We start from the raw sequence: 20,004 nt of genomic DNA, 5'->3' as shown, positions 1-20,004 counted from the left end.
TATTTTATTTTATTTTATTTTATTTTATTTTATTTTATTTTATTTTAGAGAAAGCGAGGTTGGGGGAGGGGGAGGCAGAGGGAGAGGAGAGAGAGAGAGAGAGAGAGAGAAACAGTCAGTCTTAAAGCAGGCTCCACAGTCAAGCCTGACATGGGGCTTGATCCCACAACCCCGGGATCATGACCTGAGCTGAAATCAAGAGTCAGACGCTCATCTGATTGACCCATGCAGCTGCCCCTTCATAGGGCCATTTTAAAGATTAAATGAGTACATTGTTGAAAGCATCTAGTGGAGCATTTTATACAGAATAGACAAATTATTTTTTATTGAGTAAGTTTAAAATGTGTACATGAAATACTGAAGTACCAAATTGAATTTTATTTTTTTACTTTCATCTTCTAGTATTGGATGATGAAGATAGCAACAACATCACAGTAGGATCCCTAGTTACAGTGTTGGTTAAATTGACAAGGCAAACAATGGCAGTAAGTAATTTCTTATTTTTATTCTTTAAGAGTTACATGTTAAAAAAAGAGTTATGTGTTAAGTAGTGAAGGGGAATAGGAGGTATAGGCTTCCCCAGTTATGGAATAAATCATGGGATTCAAGGTACAGCATAGGGAATATAGTTAAAGGCATTGTAATGGTCTTGTGTGGTGACATAGCATAATGCATAGAGTTGTTGAATCACTATGTAGTATGCCTGAAACTAATGTAACATTGTGTGTCAACTATACTGCAGTGAAAAAAGTCCCCGGGGAGAGAGTTATATGTTAAAGTTCTTTTATTTATTTTCTCATTTTAAGTCATGTATTCTTAAAGTCAAAACTATTGTAGTCGTAAAATCTAATTTTGCAAGTCCTTTTAGCTGTTTTGACATTTTAAATAAATTTTCAGTTTTTCACATTAGTTTTTACATACAAAAAAACCCTTGGAAAATAGATTAATTCTATTTCATGTGATGATTTGTTAATTCCCTGTAAAACATAATAACAAGGCAATGTGCATATAGTATTTAAACTGTAAAGTTTTATACAAAGATTAATTATTGATTATTGTTGAGAATTTCTTTACCTACTCTTTAGTCATTTCCTTTTTTTTTTAATGTTTATTTATTTTTGAGACAGAGAGAGACAGAGCATGAACGGGGGAGGGTCAGAGAGAGGGAGACACAGAATCTGAAACAGGCTCCAGGCTCTGAGTTGTCAGCACAGAGTCCGACGCAGGGCTCAAACTCACGGACCGTGAGATCATGACAGCTGAAGTCGGCTGCTCAACCGACTGAGCCACCCAGGTGCCCCTGTTTAGTCAATTCTTTAGAGAATTTACTCTCAATTTTTTTATTTTAAAAAATGTTAAATTACAGTGAAAATATTTTTTTTTCTAATTATGTGAAAAATTCATGCTGTCTGGGGAAAAAAGTTCAGGCAATGTAGAAAAGTAGAAGAAATTAAAATGACCTGAAGTCCTACCACCCTGAAATTAATGATTTTGAAGCGCATCACTGTAGATACACTAATGCATGAATAACTGTGGGGCTAAATGATGTTTTTACTATCATGGATTCCTTCTCTAACCCACCTTCCTCAGGAAAGCCCTTGTCAGCTCCAGACCAGAATTTAGTCTTCTGTATATCTTTTCATGTCTTTCTTCATGCTCATATTTACTCTGTGTATATACATACTGGTACTTTTCTCATTCCTTTTCATTAAATCCAGTCACATTGTATATGTTTCCTGTATCTTGTTTTTCTCAGTTTCTATTACAAATTTGCATTACCTCCCAAGTTGGAACTTGTTTTTGATTGTACTATTTCAACTCTACTTATTCACCTAATGGCAGATCTTAGCCTGTTCTACTCTGGGGTCTGTGAACATCTGTAGGAAACCTAGTATGCATTTAAACACTGTGTGTAAAATTTCTAGTGGGGTGTCTGAGTGGCTCAGTTGGTGAAGTGTCTGACTTCAGCTCAGGTCATGATTTCGTGGTTTGTGGGTTGAAGCCCCCCCGTTGGGCTCTGTGCTGACAGCTCAGAGCCTGGAGCCTGCTTCAGATTCTGTGTCTCCCTCTCTCTCTGTCCCTGCCATGCTCACACTCTGTCTCTCTGTCTGTCTCTGTCTCTGTCTCTCTCTCAAAAAAACAAACAAAAACCTCTGTTAGGAAAAGCATTTTGTAGTAGGATATATCAAATTAAAGATGTTGGTTTTATGGTAGCAGGTGGTAAGGAAACATTTGTGTCATGGACTCTGGATGAGACGTGCCCTCTGGGAGAAGAGGAAATTCTAAGCCAGTGGCTAGGATTGGGTTAGAATCCAAATTTATACTACCCACATGCTTTGGAATTCCCAGCCTGAAAAGTGAGCAAAAGTTGGCCTTCAACTGTTGAACTTCTGGGATAATTGGTAGAAGAAAAAGCAGAATTGCCCTGGAAGAAGGGAAAGAATCAACCATTTATCTTCCAGTTCTTGTATGAACAGTACCTGAGAGTAATTTAAGTATTAGAATCTAGCTAAAAAATGAAGAAATGAAAAAAAAAATGATGAAGCAGAGATGATAGAATTAGACAAGGGGCTGGCACACTTTTTCTATAAAGGTCCAATTAATAAATGTTTTAGGTTTTATAGGCCACAGTTTCTGTAGCAACTACTGAATTCACAAATGGGCATGGTTGAGTTCTAATAAAACTTTTATTTAAAAATGAGACAATGGGCCATAGTTTGCGGACCCCTGAATTAGGCTAATAGTTTAGAGCCCAAGTTATCATTGTTTTTATTTGTTAACTTTAGTAATTCCAAGGAGTTTATAAATACAACGAACATCACTTACTGTCTTCTAGTATAGATTCTCACTGAAATCTTACTGGAATTTAAATCCCAAATTTATGGCTTTTGTACTGATCCTAAGTGGATTATACAGTGGATATGTCTTTAGGTTATATGGATATTTTTGGTGTTCCACTTCTTAGTCATTTAATTATTTAAACTTTTTTCTAAGTGTTTGTTTGTTTGTTTGTTTGTTTGTTTAAGGAGACTCTATCCCCAGTGTGGCACTTGAGCTTATGACCCTGAGATCAAGAGTCGCACTCTCTACCAATGCAGCCAGCCAGGCGCCTCTCCTTAGTTACTCTAAACTGTGGAATAATTTTTACTTTATAATGAGTTTACATATCTTAAGGCATTGCATTTATAAATTTAAGTAGACTGTACTTTTCAAATGTATTCAAGACAGATGTGAGATATTTTAGAAGGTAACTTCCAAAGTGTAAATTAGTAATTGCTAAATTTGTACACATCATTTAGTAATTGCTAAAAATCTCCTGTTCTTCCTTCACCCACCAATTGTCACCAGTTAAAAAGTGTATTGGTCATCTATTTTGAAAGATTGCTTTGTTTATCTGAAAGATAAATGTAAGTTGATAGAGATATTTTTCTTCTCTCTACCTCCAGGAAGTATTTGAAAAGGAACAGTCCATCTGTGCTGCAGAGGAACAGCCAGCAGAAGATGGGGTAAAAACTTGATTTTTCTTACCTATCTTTCCTGGTGAAGGAAATGTTTTGTTTAGTTCTGATTGATTTATATTGCTGTGGGAGAGTAATTCAGTTTATGAAAACATTTAGTTTAGCCATTTTTATCTAAAAATTACTATGACTCCCAAATGAAACTATTGTTATAACTTCTGAGTGTGTATGTATGTTGTGATTTACAGCAGGGTGATACTAACAAGAATAGGACAAAAGGAGGATGGCAGCAGAAGAGTAAAGGACCTAAGAAAGCTGCTAAATCGAAAAAAAAGAAACCTTTAAAAAAAAAACCTACACCTGTGCCCTTACCACAATCAAAGCAACAGAAACAAAAGCAGGCAAATGGAGTTGTTGGGAGTGTAAGTTAATACTGTTATTATCATTATCTTTATTTTCATGTAACTTATACTAAAATGTTCAAATCCTATGTGTATAGCTCCTGAAATTTTACATATATGTGTATGCATGATACCCAGATTAAGATGGAAAACTTTAACACCCTAGAAAACTTGCTTATGCCCCTTCTCAAGGATCCCTCCCTTTACCTCCATACCTTCCTGTTCTGGCTCTTATTACCATAGATTAGTTTTGTCTATTTTTTTTTTAATGTTTGTTTATTTTTGAGAGAGAGAGAGAGCATATGTGCCCAAGCACAAGTGGGGTAGGGGCAGAGAGAGGGGGACAGAGGATCTGAAGCAGGCTCTGCATTGACAGCAGAGAGCCCGACGTGGGGCTTTGAACTCACAAACTGTGAGATTATGACTTGAGCTGAAGTCAGGCACTTAACCAGCTGAGCCACCCAGGTGCCCCAGTTTTGCCTATTCTTAAGCTTGATATAATTGGAAATGTTTGCTTTCATTCAGCATTATGTCCGTGACATTCATCTGTGTTGTGGATAGCACCTGTTCATTCTTTGTGTGTATGTGATATTCCATTTTTTGAATATACTACAATTTACCTATCTTTGGTTGGTGAACATTTGGGTTGTTTCTAGTTTTTGCCTGTTATGAGTAAAAGTGCTGTGTTTATTCATGCACATGTCATTTTGTGGACATTCATTTTTTTGGGGTATGTGGAATCTAGCATTGGAATTGCTGGGTCACAAATAGGTGTATGTTGAGTTTGTTGAAAAGAGCCTATTTTCCAGAGTTGTACTATTCTATGTTCATACTAGCAAAACCTGAGTCCAGTTGTTCCACATCCTCACTAATATGTAGTTCTACCATTCTTTTTCATTTTAACCACAATGGTGGATTTGTAGCAGTATCTCTGTGTGGTTTTTATTTGTTATTTACTTGATAACTAATGATAATGAGCATCTTTTCATATATTTACTGGCCATTTGGATATCCTCTTTTTCTGTTGGGTTGTCTTATGGATTTGTAGGGTTCCCTTTATATATTCTGGATGTGAGTCCTTTTTACTGTCTTAGTGGTAGCTTTTGATGGTACTTAATTTTAAGGAAGTCTGTTTTATCAATTTTATGGTTAGTATTTTTGTTTCTTGTTGAAGACATTTCTGCCTGTCACAAGAACCTGGAGATATTTTTCTGTTTTCTCCTAGAAATATTATTTTACTTACTATATTTAGCTTAGCTACATCTTGAATTAATTGTTGTGAATAGTGTGAGATAGGGATTATGGACCACTTATTCTAGCACCACTTATTGACAAGATCATCCTTTTCTCAGAATTGGAGTGATGGTTTGTCATAAAACAAGCGACCATAAGGATGTTGTGCAGATCTGTTTATGGACTCACTAGACCATTCCATTGATTATTTGTCTATTCTTGTTCCAAACCACATGGTCTTAATTATGATGAGTTTATATTAAGTTTTGAAATATGTTAGTGTTAAGTTCTCAAACTCTTCTTTAAAATTGTCTTGCTTATTTTAGGTTCTTTGCATTTCCCTCAACATTTTTAAAATAAGCTTGGCAGGTTCCACCAAAAAAAGCTCCTGGAGTTTAGATGAGGATTGCATTGAATCTGTGCTTCAGTGTAGGGAGAATTCACATGAACAATATTGAGTCTTTTTATTCATAATTATGGTTTATCTTTATTAATTTGGATCTTCCTTAATTTTTTCTCAGCAGTGTTTTGTAATTTCCAGTGGCAGAGGTATGGCACATCTTTCATTAGATTTACTTACCCTTCTGCATTTGATACTTTCTGGTGCTGTTGCATATAACATTTTTAAAAAATCCATTCTTCAGTGTTTATTGCTGGTGTGTAGAGATACAGTTGTGTTCTAAATATTGACCTTGTATCAAGGGGCATATGTTGACAATATGCGCATACCTTGTTTTATTGCACTTCTGTTTATTGCACTTAGCACATACTGCATTTTTTACAGATTGAAGGTTTGTGGCAACCCTGTGTTGAGCAAATCTATCAGCGCCATTTTTCCAGCAGCATTTGCTCACTTTGTGTTTCTGTCATATTTTGGTAATGCCCTCAATATTTTAAACTTTGTATTATTATTATATTCACTATGGTGATCTGTGATCAGCGATTACAGCTCTCTGGCAGCTCATGTGATAGCATTCTTTAGCAGTATTTTTAATTAAGGCATGCACATGATTTAAGACATAATGCTGTTTGTGCACTTAACATTCTGCAGTATAGTATTTATATGTAATGGGGAACAAAAAAAGTCATTTGACTTGATTGCATTAACCGCTCTACTGTCTGGAACTGAACTTGCAATATCTCCAAGGTATGCTTGTAATTCTAACCATTTGTAGGTACTTTTAAAAAGATTTTCCATGTACATAATCATGCCATCTGGGAATAAAGATAGTTTTACTTTTTTGTTTTTAATCTTTATGCCTCCTTCTCTTCCTTTTCCTTTTTGCCTTACTCTACTAGCTAGAACTTTCAGTGTAATGCTCGTTAGGAATGGGGACAGTGGCCACCCTTATCATCTTGCTTATCTCCAGGAGAAAGGAAACAAACTGTTAAGTATGATGTTAGCTACATGGTTTTTGTAGATATTCTTTATCAGGTTAAGGAAGTATTCCCTTCTGTTCCCAGTTTGCTGAGAATTTTTATCATGAGCAATACTGAATTTTATTAAATGCCATTTCTCCATTTGTTGAGGTGACTGATTTTTCTCCTTTTTGTAATGTGGTGAGTTATCCTGATGCATTTAAAAATTTTAAGCTATCCTTGCATTCCTGGAACAAATTCATTTGGTCATAACATAGTATCCTTTTTCATATTTATTTGGACTTGATAATATTTTATTTAGGACTCCTACATTTATTTTTATGAGAGAATATTGGTTTGCCTTTCTCCCTTCTTGTAATACCCTTGCCAGATTTTGTATCAGGTTTATGTTGGCCTCATTAAACAAGAAGTATTCTTTCTTTCTTTTTCCTGGAAGAGTTTGTGTAAGATTGGATTTGTTATTTGGAAGAATTATCTAGAAAAGCCATCTGGGTTTGGAGTTTTAAAAAGGGTTTAGTTATAGAATCCATTTCTTTAGCAAATTCTTCTTTTTTCCGTATATCAATTTTAGTATATTACGTCTTTCAAGAAGCTTGTCCATTTCCTGTAAGTTATCAAATTTATTGACAGTTATTGATAATATCCTTTATTTGTAATGTCCTTTGGATCTGTAGTTATGTTTCTTTTATTCCTAATATTAGTAATTTGTATTCTCTTTTTCCTTTCATCAGTCTTGCCTAATGGAAGTCTTGCTGCAGTTGTATTAATCTTTTCAAAGAACCAACTTTTTTTTTTAATGTTTATTTTATTCTTGAGGGAGAGAGAGCGCACACGTGCGCATGCACACGTTGGGGAGGGGCAGAGAGAGGGAGACAGAGGATTCGAAGCAGGCTTTGTGCTGATAGCAGAGAGCTTGACACTGGGCTCTAACTCACGAACTCTGAGATCATGACCTGAGCTGAAGTCAGACGCCCAACTGACTGAGCCACCCAGGCGCCCCTCAAAGAACCAACTTTTGGTTTTATTTAGGTTTCTCTTTTGTGTATCTGCCTTCTCTTTAATTGATTTCTGGTCTGTATTATTTACTTTGACTTCTTTTGCATTTAATTTGCTGTTCTCTTTCTTGCTTCTTGAAATGGATTAGTAAGTATCTTGTCTGGGATATTGGCTTTCCTTACTACATTATATTCTGTCAGCCATAGAAGATAATACTAAACTGTCAAAGCAGTACTTTTCTATAAACTTCCCATTTCCCCATCCCGAATAAAATATATTGTATGATTGGTGTTTTGAAAGATGAGCCATCTTTGCCATTGTGGTAGTATACTTTGTAAATAAAAATAAAAGTATTTTTTATTTTACAAACAAAAATAAAATAACAGTAGACAAATAAGCCAAATGTTAAAGTCTTTAGTCTGACTACCACATATTTATAAGTAAATGTGTTTATAATTCTCTAAAATTCTGTATGTATAGTGAAATTATAATCTTGAGCCAATTTAATTTTAATGACAAAAAGTTAGCTTCTGGGGCTCTGAATGATATATTCACTGAGGTATTCAAAACTTTTGTGGTTGCTCTTTCCTTTTAGGAAGCTGCAGTAAAGGAAGATGAAGAAGAAGTTTCTGACAAAGGCAGTGATTCTGAAGAAGAAGAAACGAATAGAGAATCCCAGAGTGAAAAAGATGATGGTAGTGACAGAGACTCTGATAGAGAGCAAGATGAAAAACAAAACAAAGATGACGAAGCAGTAAGACTTATATTATAAGTTTAAATAATTGGAGTTATATACCTCTGATTGTTTTGGGTTTTGTTGTTTTTTAATTTGTTTTGTTTACTTGTCTTAAATAATATCAGTATATTTTACAATCATATTATTTTGTAAGAATATTTTTGTGGGATGGTCAGAATTATAAAGAAAAATCATTTCTAACAAGGATTGGACCCCTTAATTTTTTTTTAATTAATTAATTAGTCTATTTATTTATTTTGAGAGAGCACATGCAAACGGGAGGAACAGAGAGAGAGAATCCCAGGGAGGTTCTGCGCTGTCAGGGTAAAGCTCTACGCGGAGCTGCACCCCATGAGCCATGAGATTATGACCTGAGTTGAGATCAAGAGTCAGACACTTAACCGACTAAGCTACCCAGGCACCCGGACTTCTTAATTTTCTGAAATCTTTAAGTTGCTAGATAGTATAGGATGTGGGTCTAAATCGAAGCCAGTTTGGTGTCTTACAATGGTTTTCATTGTTGGAGTTGAGTCTGCAAATGAGTTAGGAAAGGTGGGTTATGGTCTAAGCAGTGACTTAGAACTGAACTGAGTCTTTCCAGAGTTGCAGGTAATGTTTAGAGTTAAGAAACATTACTGTGGACTCTAATGTCTAGAGGTTGGTTAAGGGAAAAACTAATATTTACAAAATTCCACCTTGTTTCAAGAAGTATATAAGACCTTAAGGAAAAGAGGTGTCTCTAAGGAACTTACTAAGATTGTGAGGGTAGAAAATAGAAAAAAATCTCATGGTATGGCGTTAGTTTGCACCTGATTTATGGATGGGCTATAGAAAAGAGGGTTTGTTGGACAAATAATGGGTCCTTAGAGGCTTAGTGCAAATGAACTGTAAACTGATCAGCCATTCCTTTATGTTTGTGTTGTTCTGTTCTTTCTGACTAGGCCATTGACCTAAAAGGTACCCTTGTAGTTTAGGAGAGAAAAAGAGTTTCCCCGAGTAGCCTGAGAGGGTCAAGTAGAGAGGAATAAAAGGAAAAGGCAAAGGATAAAAATATGAGGAATTGCAGGCATAGTTTGGAGATACTACAGGCTTATATCCAGACTACCAGAACGAAACTAACATCACAATATAGCGAATCAAATGAATTTTTCGGTTTCCTAGTGGATATGAAAGTTATGTTTAACACTATATTGTAGTGTAGTGTATAGAGTGTGCAGTAGCATTGTCTCAAACAATATATATGCCTTAATGAAAACATTCTCTATTACTAAAAAATCCTAACCATCGTCTGAGCCTTCAGCAAATTGTGATCTTTTTGCTGGTGGAGGCTCTTGCCTAGGTGTTGGTGGCTACTGACTATTCAGGGTGGTGGTTGCTGAAGATTGCAGTGGCTGGGGCAGTTTTTTAAATAAGACAACAGTAAAATTTGCTGCATTGACTATTCTTTCACAAATGATTTCTCTGTAGCATGCAATGCTGTTTATAGCATTTTACCCACAATAGAACTTCTTTCAAATTGGAGTCAGACCTGTCAAATCCTATCACTGCTTTGTCACCTGAGTCTATGTCATCTTTTAAGTCCTTTGTTGTTATTTTAACAATCTTCACAGTACCTTCACCAGGAGTAGATTCCATCTCTGGAAACCACTTTCTTTGCTCCTCCATAAGAAGCAACTCCTCATCTGCTCAAGTTCTCTCATGAGATTGCAGCAATTCAGTTCCATCTTTGGGCTCCACTGCTAATTCTCTTGCTATTTCCACCCCATCTGCAGTACTCCTTCCTCCACTGAAGTCTTGAACCCCTCAAAGTCATCCATCAGGGTTGGAAATCAGTTCTCCAAACTCCTGTGAATGTTGATGTTTTGACTCTTCTTATGAATCATAAATATACTTAATGGCTTGTAAAAGGGTGAATGAGAAGATTTTCGGTATACTTTGCCCAGATCCACCAGAGGAATCACTATCTGTGGCAGCTGTTGCCTTAAAAAATGTATTTCTAAAATAGTAAGACTTGAAAGTGAAAATTACTCCTTGATCCATGGACTACAGAATGGATGTTGTGTTAGCAGTCATGAAAACAACATTAATCTTACTGTATGTCTCTATCAGAGCTCTTGGGTGACCAGGTGCGTTGTCAATGAGCAGTAGTACTATTTTGAAAGGATTTTTTTTTTTTTTTTTTTTTTTTTTGAGTAGTCGATCTCAACAGTGGACTTAAAATATTCAATAAACCATGTTCTATCATTCAGGTTTTGTTGTTCCATTTAGAGAGCACACGCAGGGTAGATTTAGCATAGTTCTTAAGGGCCCCTAGGATTTTCAGAACGCTAAGCAAGTATTGGCTTCAGCTGAATGTCACTAGTTGCATTAGCTCCTAATGGAAGAGTCAACCTGTCTTTTGAAGCCGAGCATGGACTTCTCTCTAGCTATGAAAAGTCTGAGATGGCATCTTCTTCCAGTGTAAGGCTGTTTTGTTAGTGTGGAAAATCTGTTACATAGTGTAGCCATCTTCGTTAATTATCCCAGCTAGACCTTGTGGATAGCTTGCTGCAGTTTCTCCACAAGCACTTGCTGCTTCCCCTTTGCACTTTGATGTTAGTGAGATGCCTTCTTTCCTGAAACCTCACGAACCAACCTCTCCTAGCTTCAAATTTTTCTTCTGCACCTTCTTCACTTCTCTCAGCCTTTATAGAATTGAAGAGGCAAGTCCTTGCTCTGGATTAAGGTTTGGCTTAAAGAACTATTACGGCTGGTTTGATCTTCTGTTCAGACTGCTAAAACTTTCTCTGTGTCAACAGTAAGGCTGTTTCACTTTGTTATCACTTGTGTTTTCACTGGAGTAGCACTTTTAATTTCCTTCATGAATTTTTCCTGTGCATTCACAACTTGTCTATTTGGTACAAGAGCCCTAGCTTTCAGCCTGTCTCAACTTCCAGCTTGCCTTCTTCACTAAGCTTAATCATTTCTAGCTTTTGATTTAGAGAGACATGTGGCTCTTCCTTTCACTTGAACACTGAGAGATCACTGTAGGGTTATTAATTGGCCTAATTTCAGTATTGTTGTGTCTCAGGGAATAGAGAGGCCAAGAGGAGGGGAGGAAATGGAGGAACAGCCCATTGGTGGAGCAGTCAGAATACACACAATATTTATTAAGTTTGCCATCTTAGGTGAGCATGGTTCGTGGTGCCCCAAAACAATTACTGTAGTAACATCAAAGATCAGTGATCAGAGATCACCGTAACAAATATAATAAGATAGAAGTTTTAAATCTTGCAAGAATTACCAAAATGTGACACACACAGACACGAAGTGAGCAAACGCTGTTGGAGAAATGGCAACAGTAGAACAAGAGACTTGCTCAACACAGGGTTGCCACAAACCTTCAGTTTGTAAAAATCACAGTATTTGTAAAGCACACATGTGCAAAGTGCAATTAAATGAGGTATGCCTGTAATGTACCTGCCCTTGGGAATGGTGGGGAAAAACAAGGGTGACTTTTCAGCAGTTGCTGGCCCTTGACCGTTTTTGTACTTCGGGAATTAAATTGATTGCCAGGAAATTAAAGCCTATCAAAGAAATTATTTCCCCACCCACGTTTTGAGAAAGAGTTGACATATTCTTTTCTGAGTACAGTATTAGGGTTAGAAGTGACAGACTAGTTTCTTTAGATACCAAAATACATTCATTCAATTGTCAAATAATTATACAATTATTCATTATCTGCCACATTGCAAGCCCTGTGTTAGATGACAGAAATGCAAGCCAGATGTAAAACAGTTTCTGCCCTTGAATGACAGGCTAGTGGGTAAGGCAGACTTGTAAGTAAACATTAAAGTACAAAAGAGATTATGCACATTTTTGCCAGGTACAGTGATAACACAGAGGAGGGAGTGATCAACTCAAGTTGAGGGAAATTTCTGGTATTTGGGAACTCATGGTTTAGGCTTTAGCAGTTCCTAAGGGAATAATAGGAGGATTTGCCAGGTTAAAGACAGAGGGAGAAAACAAATCCAAACAGGGTTTAGGAGGAGTGAAATAGCTTGGTGAGTTCAGAGAAGTCAAGATAGTTCGAAATGACTAGAATAGAAAGTGCAAAGAGGAAGGCAGTGTTAGGAGACTGAAGAGATTGGCTCAGATCAGATCACGACCCATGTAGTTGATGCCGAAGGGTTAGATTTGATTTATGAAATAATGTGTTGTAAGTTTAGAGCAGGGAAATGATCAGGTCTTTGGGACTGAACTCAGTAGTAGTTAGCATTGTCAGGAATAATAGCTGGAAGAAGATGGAAACTTCAAAACGATTTCAAATGTTTGATTTTTACTTTACCTAGGAGTGGCAAGAATTACAACAAAGTATACAGCGAAAGGAGAGAGCTCTACTGGAAACCAAATCAAAGATAACACATCCTGTTTATAGTCTTTACTTTCCCGAGGTGAGTTATTCATGACTCAGCGTTTTCCTTATTCCATCTACTTTCTCTTCAGGTATTTTTCAGTTGCCTTTTATCCCTCCATGGTGTGTACTGGCTCAAATGTGCTGATGTGGTCCGTTCTTGATAGGTGACAGTTTGAAGAATACATTTCAGTATGAATTAGATTTAGTGAATGTGGTCTATAATGGGAGGATTGTTAACTTTCTAAGTATTTATATGGTTTCCTGTGCTTCTGTCTTTTCTGTGCCTATATTACTGAAGGTTGTGCTGACTGCTGATTTCTCTTTAGTAGTTCAGGCAGTCTGTCAGACAAATGCATATTTTGCCTATGATTACACAGCTTTTGTGAGTCTCTCACTTCTGTCGAGTTTTAAATAAAATGAAAAAAGTTCTTAAATTTTTCCCATGAGTTTTCTCTGATGGCTCTGTACTGGCCACCTGGAGCCACTGCACTTGCTCTGGCCCTATTCCCCGGGAATAGGCAAGCCCATGGGCTGTGGGACCAGCTGAGTTCAGTAAGAGTTCAGAATGACTGAGCCCCAAGCTCAGGACAGATTGTTGCAGTGCTATTTGTTCTCCTGTCCTTGTTTACCTTGTGGTTGTGGCCTGCTCAACTTTTGGTCTCCTTGAGTTGTTTGTCTTTCAAATGAATTTGGAATTTACACAATGCTTTGCTTTTGCAACGATTCTGTCTCTGGCCAGAGGTCGAGAACTGGTTGCCTCTTAGTTCAAGGAAGCTGTTGCACCGACTGCCTCACAGCTTGGCCACAGAATCTTATGCTCGGCACTCATGTTTGGCAGGTGATTTCATGTATAAATCTGCTTTCTGCTTTAGAATGTCAATCCAGAGTTGCTGGGGGCTGCTGAAGGCAAATTCCCAAGTAATTTGGCTTCCCTAATAATAAATGAGTGGCTCTGCAGACTGTTGTTTTGACTTGGAGGAAAGTCAGCCCAGGATTCCATGTTAATGTGCGTGCTGATCTGCTGGCGTGTCGTGAGCGTTAGCCCATCTGTTAGGGGCATTTTGCCCATTGCAGTGGTAGTCTGCCAACCCCAAGACTCCCGAAATCAAGCGAGTAAATTTCACTCATTGATTGGTTTTAAAAGTGCCATGGGATGTTATAAGCTGCATAATTTGTACCCTTGTAACAGACAGTTCATTTTAGACCATGCTTAGTTAATAAGCAAAACATCCATTCACTCCCTTAGAACATTTTAGCCTTGAGAATGCCTTTTTCTAATTTAATCTACAACTACACGGTAAACATCTCGAAAAGTACCACTTATCAGACAAAATTTATTTAGGATTTTACTAATGTCTACCTTCCCGTGTACCTGTAGAGCTACCCTAACTATCACACTACCCATTTAAATTGCTAAAAGTTACATGTTTATAATTGACTTACATGTAACTGAAACTCATTCATTATGCTTAATATGTTAAGAATGGTGGGGAATCTCACACAGTAGAGAAGCTATTGTGTTGAAAGTGTGAATAAGTCATGGTAGAACATCTTTTCCACTTTCACCATGTGCATCAAAGAGTCTAGGCACAGGTACAGTGCCATGGATTCATATTCACCAGCTTCTTGATAAATATTCTTGAATGAATCACATTTTAATCAAATAGCCTGGGAGAGGGAAGGAAAGGCATTCTCTTAGTGGAGAGGTAAAGAAGATACGCACATTCTTAAAACATGTCCCGTGCTTCTTATATTACATGTGTGTTCTAGTAATGAGATCATTTCATTAATAATTGTGATTATCACACTCAATGTGCTAGACATTCTAATATATAATTTACTTGTATTATCTCAGTCCATCTTCACAACACAGCCTGAGGTAGATGCTCCTCATTTAATAGAGAAGAAAAGCAGGGTTTTAGAGAAGTGAAATAATCCGGTCTATGTGGCTTTAAATCAGGCATTGACAAACTACTGCCTGTAGACAAGTCTGCCTCCCTGCCTGTTTTATGAATGAAGTTTTATTGGAACCCAGTCACACTTACTCTTTTCATGTTACAGTGGCAGAATCAAGTAATTGTGACTGAGACTCTGGCCCATAAGGTGCAGAAATTAATACTGCATTTTGAGTCCATTATAATGTTTTTATCCACTTTGTGCAACACACACGTAGACAAATACACATACACACACACACACACACACACACACACACACACACACACACACATATATATATACCTATTATGGTAGTCCACTTTGGGTTAAGCAGAAGTTGAATTAATCATATACTTGAGATTTATTTATTCTGCTTATTAATGTTGTACTTTGTAGTTTACAAGAATTTTTAGTTAACCTCAGTGTAGCATTATCAAATAATCAAATTTCAGTGTCTTGTGGTTAAAATAAAATAGCAAGTACAAGTGATTTTGAATTCAAAAGACATTTTCCCTATGATAATGTTTTCAGTAAAAAGTTATTTTTCTAACTTTCTTTTGGGTAATTGAGAATTTAGAATAGTCTAGTGTTGTTTTGGTTAAATGAGTATTTAGACTATCCTAGAGTCTGTTTTAGCTCCAAAACATTTTTCTTTAATTTGTTTAAAGAAGATCTCTTCCCTGACCAGTTCTTAAGCAGAGGGTACTAAGACATGACTAAACAGTTATTGATGAGTTCTGTACAGCAGTGCTGAGCACACTGAAGTTTGTTGCCTCCAGACTTCTGTGTCTTCTCATTGTTTTTTTAAAATACTTTTCTGTCTCCTGTCAGTTCTTCCTGCTGTCATTGTACATTCTGGTGGCAGTTTCTTTACTGAGCTCTTTTTTTATTCCTAATCTTTTCTGAGGTACAGCTAAAAATGTTGTGCTTATTAAAATCATGTGCAGTGAAAGGTATTAGATAGGCTCTTAAATCAGATGATCTCTTATGAGTAGTGTATTTTCATGATTTCCGATTTGGTTGCCCAAGTCCCTTCTGCTCTTACTTTCTGGCTTTTGCTTATTACTAGGTAAGATGACTAAGATTATTTGCTGGATGATCCTGTAATAGTTTATGATGTTTTATTTTATTTTATTATATCTCTTGTCATTTAAGGTTAATCAGGGGTTTTTAACACAGAGGCCCATCACTACCATTTTTTAAGGGACTGTTTGAAACCCCCATATTACATACAGAATTCTTTTGGACAGCAGATCTATAAATGGTTAAGAAGAGTTTATTCATTCAGTAAACATTTATTGAGTATCTATTTTGTACCAGGCACTGTGTCTGTGCCGGAGATACTGCAGTGAACAAAACCAGAACAATACCTCTAGAATGAGACACGGCAGACAGTTACTTCTCTAGTTCTTTCTGATAACGTCTCTTTTTTTTTTTTCTTTGCAGGAGAAACAAGAATGGTGGTGGCTTTATATTGCAGATAGGAAGGAACAGACGTTAATATCTATGCCATATCACGTGTGTACGCTAAAAGATACAGAAGAGGTAAGTATCCAACAACATTATTTCAGTTTTTACAAATGTAAGGCATCTCACCTTCATGCTGCTTCATAAAATCTTTTTTAGATTTCAGCTTATCATATTTGGCCTATTGTATTGTATTTGTTAAGGCACCTTTTATAACTGTTCTCTGGTGCCTGGGGGGAACTAATTCGAAGTTTATATAGCATTGTTAAAAGTAGGCAACTTTCTTAGTCTTAAAAGCTTGTTTTCAACTTACTTTGGGGAGTTTTCACTGTCAGTGTCTAAGAACATATGCCTTTTGTTCTGTCCAGAATTTAATTATATTTTACAAAAATCTGCAATTTTTATCTTCACTGGATTAGTGCTAAGACCTTTGGTCTTAAAAATGAATGTAAGAATTGCTAATTAGATTTTTAGAGTGGAATTTTTGATTATGTAGCATTATTCATTGTTCATGACATCACTCATGTACCATCGTGATGAACATGTTTTATCCCTTGGCAACTCCTTTCTATTTTTCTTGTTTTTCTTGATTTTTTTCATGTTACTTTTCTAGAAGGAAGGTTCTTTCTACCTGGACTTGGTGGACAAGAGCAAGGGTTTTTTTTTTTTAATTTCAAGATAGTACTGTGATGTTGATTTTTTAAAAATATTTTAAAAATATTTTTTTAAATGTTTATTTACTGAGAGACACAGAGTGCAGGCGGGGGAGAGGCAGATAGAGAGAAGATGACACAGAATCCGTAGCAGGCTCCAGGCTCTGAGCTCTGAGCTGATAGCATGAAACCTGATGCAGGACTTGAACCCATGAACCGTGAGATCATGACCTGAGCCAAAGTCAGCCGCTTAACTGACTGAGCCACCCAGGTGCCCCTCACTTTTAATACAAAAAGTACATTTCCCCCTTTATTACCAAGTAGTAAATGTATGAAGTAGTTTGTTGTTGTTTATTTGACAGAGCTAACTTAAGGTTATTTTTTTGAATAGAGCAGTTTTATTATTTTTTAAATTTAAGTTTTACCAGAGTACCGTAAGAACAAGAGTGATCTCCTACATAAGCACAATAAGATTACTATATTCAGGAAATTTAACATTGATATGGTATTTATCTAATATGCAGTCCATATTCAAATTTCCCTAAATACTCACTAGTGCCTGTTACAGTTTTTGTTTCGTTTTCAAATTATTTTTTTATTCTTTAGAGAGAGCATGTTCACATGTGTGGGAGGGGTCAGGGGAGAGGGGAAGAGAGAACCTTAAGCAGGCTCTGTGCTGATGCAGTGCTCAATCCCACAACCCTGGGATCGTGACCTGAGCCAAAATTGAGTGGGATGCTCAACTGACTGAGCCACCCAGACATCCCTTTTTTTTTTTTTAATTAGTTTTTATTTTGTTTTAAAATTCAGGATCCAGTCAAGGATCATGCATTGAATTTGGTTGTCATTCATCTTTATTCTAGAACTCTTCATTGGCCTTTTTGTTTTTAAATTTTTCATGCCATCAACATTTTTAAAGAGTCCAGACAAAGTATTTTGTAGAATATCCCTCAGTTTTGTCTCATTGGTTACTCATAATTGTATTCATCTTAAATATTTTTGGTAAAAATACTACATAAGTGATGTAACCTTAGTGCATCAAATTGGGGCACATTATATCAGTTTGCCCCACATTGGTGATACCATGGTTGAACATTTAGTTAAGGCTTCTCTACTGTAAAAGGTATTTTTTCTTCTAATCTTTGGGGTGCTACTTGGGCACTATGTTAATATTAATATCCTGTTCTCTGTCTTTTACCCACTCATTTTAATATAATTGATGATTCTTGACTGAATCAGTTTTTCCTAATTATACTCAGTGTAGTTTCAGTATTGTATTTCTCTTCAGAGTAATACATCTTTCAGTGTATTTGAATTGTACTTCTCTTTGTGACCATTGTTCATTTTTATTGGTCTTTTAATTTGGTTTGGGCAATTGTTGTTGTCTTAAATATTATGAAATCAACCTGTGGTGATATTTGCTGCAGATATTTCTCCCCATTTTGTTTTACTTTTATGGTTGTTTTTACTAGGCAAAAATATAAACATTTATTTACTTGGAGTTTTTTTTGCAGTGTGATTTAGTAATTTTTTCTTTTCTGTTTTCTTGGTTTTGTGGTGACTTAGAAAGGTCAAACTATGAGAGTAATTTTAAAAAAGGATGCTCCCATGATTTTTCTAGTTTGATTATTAATATATAATCTTGCTTACAAAATCTGGATTTTGGAGATTGGAGGCAGATTGTCAAAACATCCAAATGACATCTTAATTTATTCTTCCTTTGTCTAAGTGGAAATGAACTTTTTTTTTTAAGTTCTTATTATAATCACCTAGTGCTCATCACAACAAATGCCCTTAATACCCATCATCTGTTTCACTCATTCCCCACCCACCTCCACTCTGGTATCCATCTGTTTGTTCTCTGTAGTTAAAAAGGCAGTTTCTTGGTTTCTCTCTCTCTTTTTTCCCCCTTTTCTTATTTATTTTGTTCCTTATATGAGTGAAATCATATGGTATTTGTCTTTCTCTGACTGACTGACTTCACTTAGCATTATACGTTCCAGCTCCATCCATGTTATTGCAAGTGGCAAGATTTCATTCTTTTTTATGGCTAATATTCCATTGTATGTATATATCACATCTTCTTTATCCATTCATCAATTGATGGACATTTGGGCTGCTTCCATAATTTGGCTGTTGTAAATAATGCTGCTGTAAACATAGGGATGCATATATCCCTCTGAGTTAGTGTTTTTGTATTTTGGGAGTAAATATCCAGTAGTGTGATTGCTGGATTGTAGGATACTTCTGTTTTTAACTTTTTGAAGAACCTCCATACTGTTTTCCACAGTGGCTGTACCAGTTTGCATTTCTACCAACAGTGGAAGAGGGTTATGTTTTCTCCACATCCTCACCAACACCAGTTGTTTCTTACATTTTTGATTTTAGCCAGAATTCTGACAGGTGTGAGGTGATACCCCATTGTAGTTTTGATTTGTATTTCTCTGATGGTAAGTGATGATGCACATCTTTTCATGTGTTGGCCATCTGTAGGTCTTCTTGGTCAAATGTCTGTTCATGTCTTGCCCATTTTTTAATTGGATTGTTTTTTGGGTGTTGAGTTTTATAAGTTCTTTATATATTGGGATAGTAACCCTTTATTAGATTACTTGCAAATACCTTCTTTCATTCCATAGGTTGCCTTTTAGTTTTGTCAATTGTTTTCTTCACTCTGCAGAAGCTTTTTATTTTGATGGAGTCCCAATAGTTTATTTTTGCTTTTGTTTCCCTTGCTTCAGGAGACATACCTAGAAAAAAGTTGCTATAGCCAGTGTCAAAAAAGATACTACCTATGTTCTTTTCTAGGATTTTTATGGTTTCAGGCCTCACATTTAGGTCCATAACCTGTTTTGAATTTATTTTTGTGTGTGGTGTAAGAAAGTGGTCCAGTTTCTTTCTTTCTTTTTTAATTTTTTTTTTAATTTTTTTTTTCAACGTTTTTTAATTTGTTTTTGGGACAGAGAGAGACAGAGCATGAACGGGGGAGGGGCAGAGAGAGAGGGAGACACAGAATCGGAAACAGGCTCCAGGCTCCGAGCCATCAGCCCAGAGCCTGACGCGGGGCCCAAACTCACGGACCGTGAGATCGTGACCTGGCTGAAGTCGGACGCTTAACCGACTGCGCCACCCAGGCGCCCCTAATTTTTATTTTTCATTAAAAAAATTTTTTTAAGTTTATTTTGAGAGAGAGAGAGAGAGAGAGCATGCACACAAGTGGGGGAGGGGCAGAGAGAGAGGGAGAGAGAGAATCCCCAGCAGGCTGTGTCTGCTCTGTCAGTGCAGAGCCTGACACAGGGCTCACTCTCACGAACTGTGAGATCATGACCTGAGCCGAGATCATGACCTG

The 20,004-nt window shown here is 36.5% G+C and overlaps 1 protein-coding gene across 1 annotated transcript in view; it reads left to right on the top strand.

The window, feature by feature from the left end:
• Window positions 1-20,004, top strand: part of SEC63 (SEC63 protein translocation regulator) — a 75,468-nt gene that overhangs the window by 44,760 nt on the left and 10,704 nt on the right. Inside the window, exons 14-19 of the mRNA XM_040474315.1 lie at window positions 403-485; window positions 3,447-3,506; window positions 3,707-3,880; window positions 8,064-8,222; window positions 12,536-12,637; window positions 15,985-16,083. Coding sequence (XP_040330249.1) covers window positions 403-485; window positions 3,447-3,506; window positions 3,707-3,880; window positions 8,064-8,222; window positions 12,536-12,637; window positions 15,985-16,083 — 677 coding nt within the window. The remainder of the gene's footprint in view (window positions 1-402; window positions 486-3,446; window positions 3,507-3,706; window positions 3,881-8,063; window positions 8,223-12,535; window positions 12,638-15,984; window positions 16,084-20,004) is intronic.

Source organism: Herpailurus yagouaroundi, unplaced genomic scaffold (assembly GCF_014898765.1).
Source record: "Herpailurus yagouaroundi ecotype Mexico unplaced genomic scaffold, PumYag 139, whole genome shotgun sequence".
Taxonomy (NCBI): Eukaryota; Metazoa; Chordata; class Mammalia; order Carnivora; family Felidae; genus Herpailurus; species Herpailurus yagouaroundi.
Note: the sequence above shows the minus strand (reverse complement) of the source record. Positions and strands in the feature narration are given on the sequence as shown.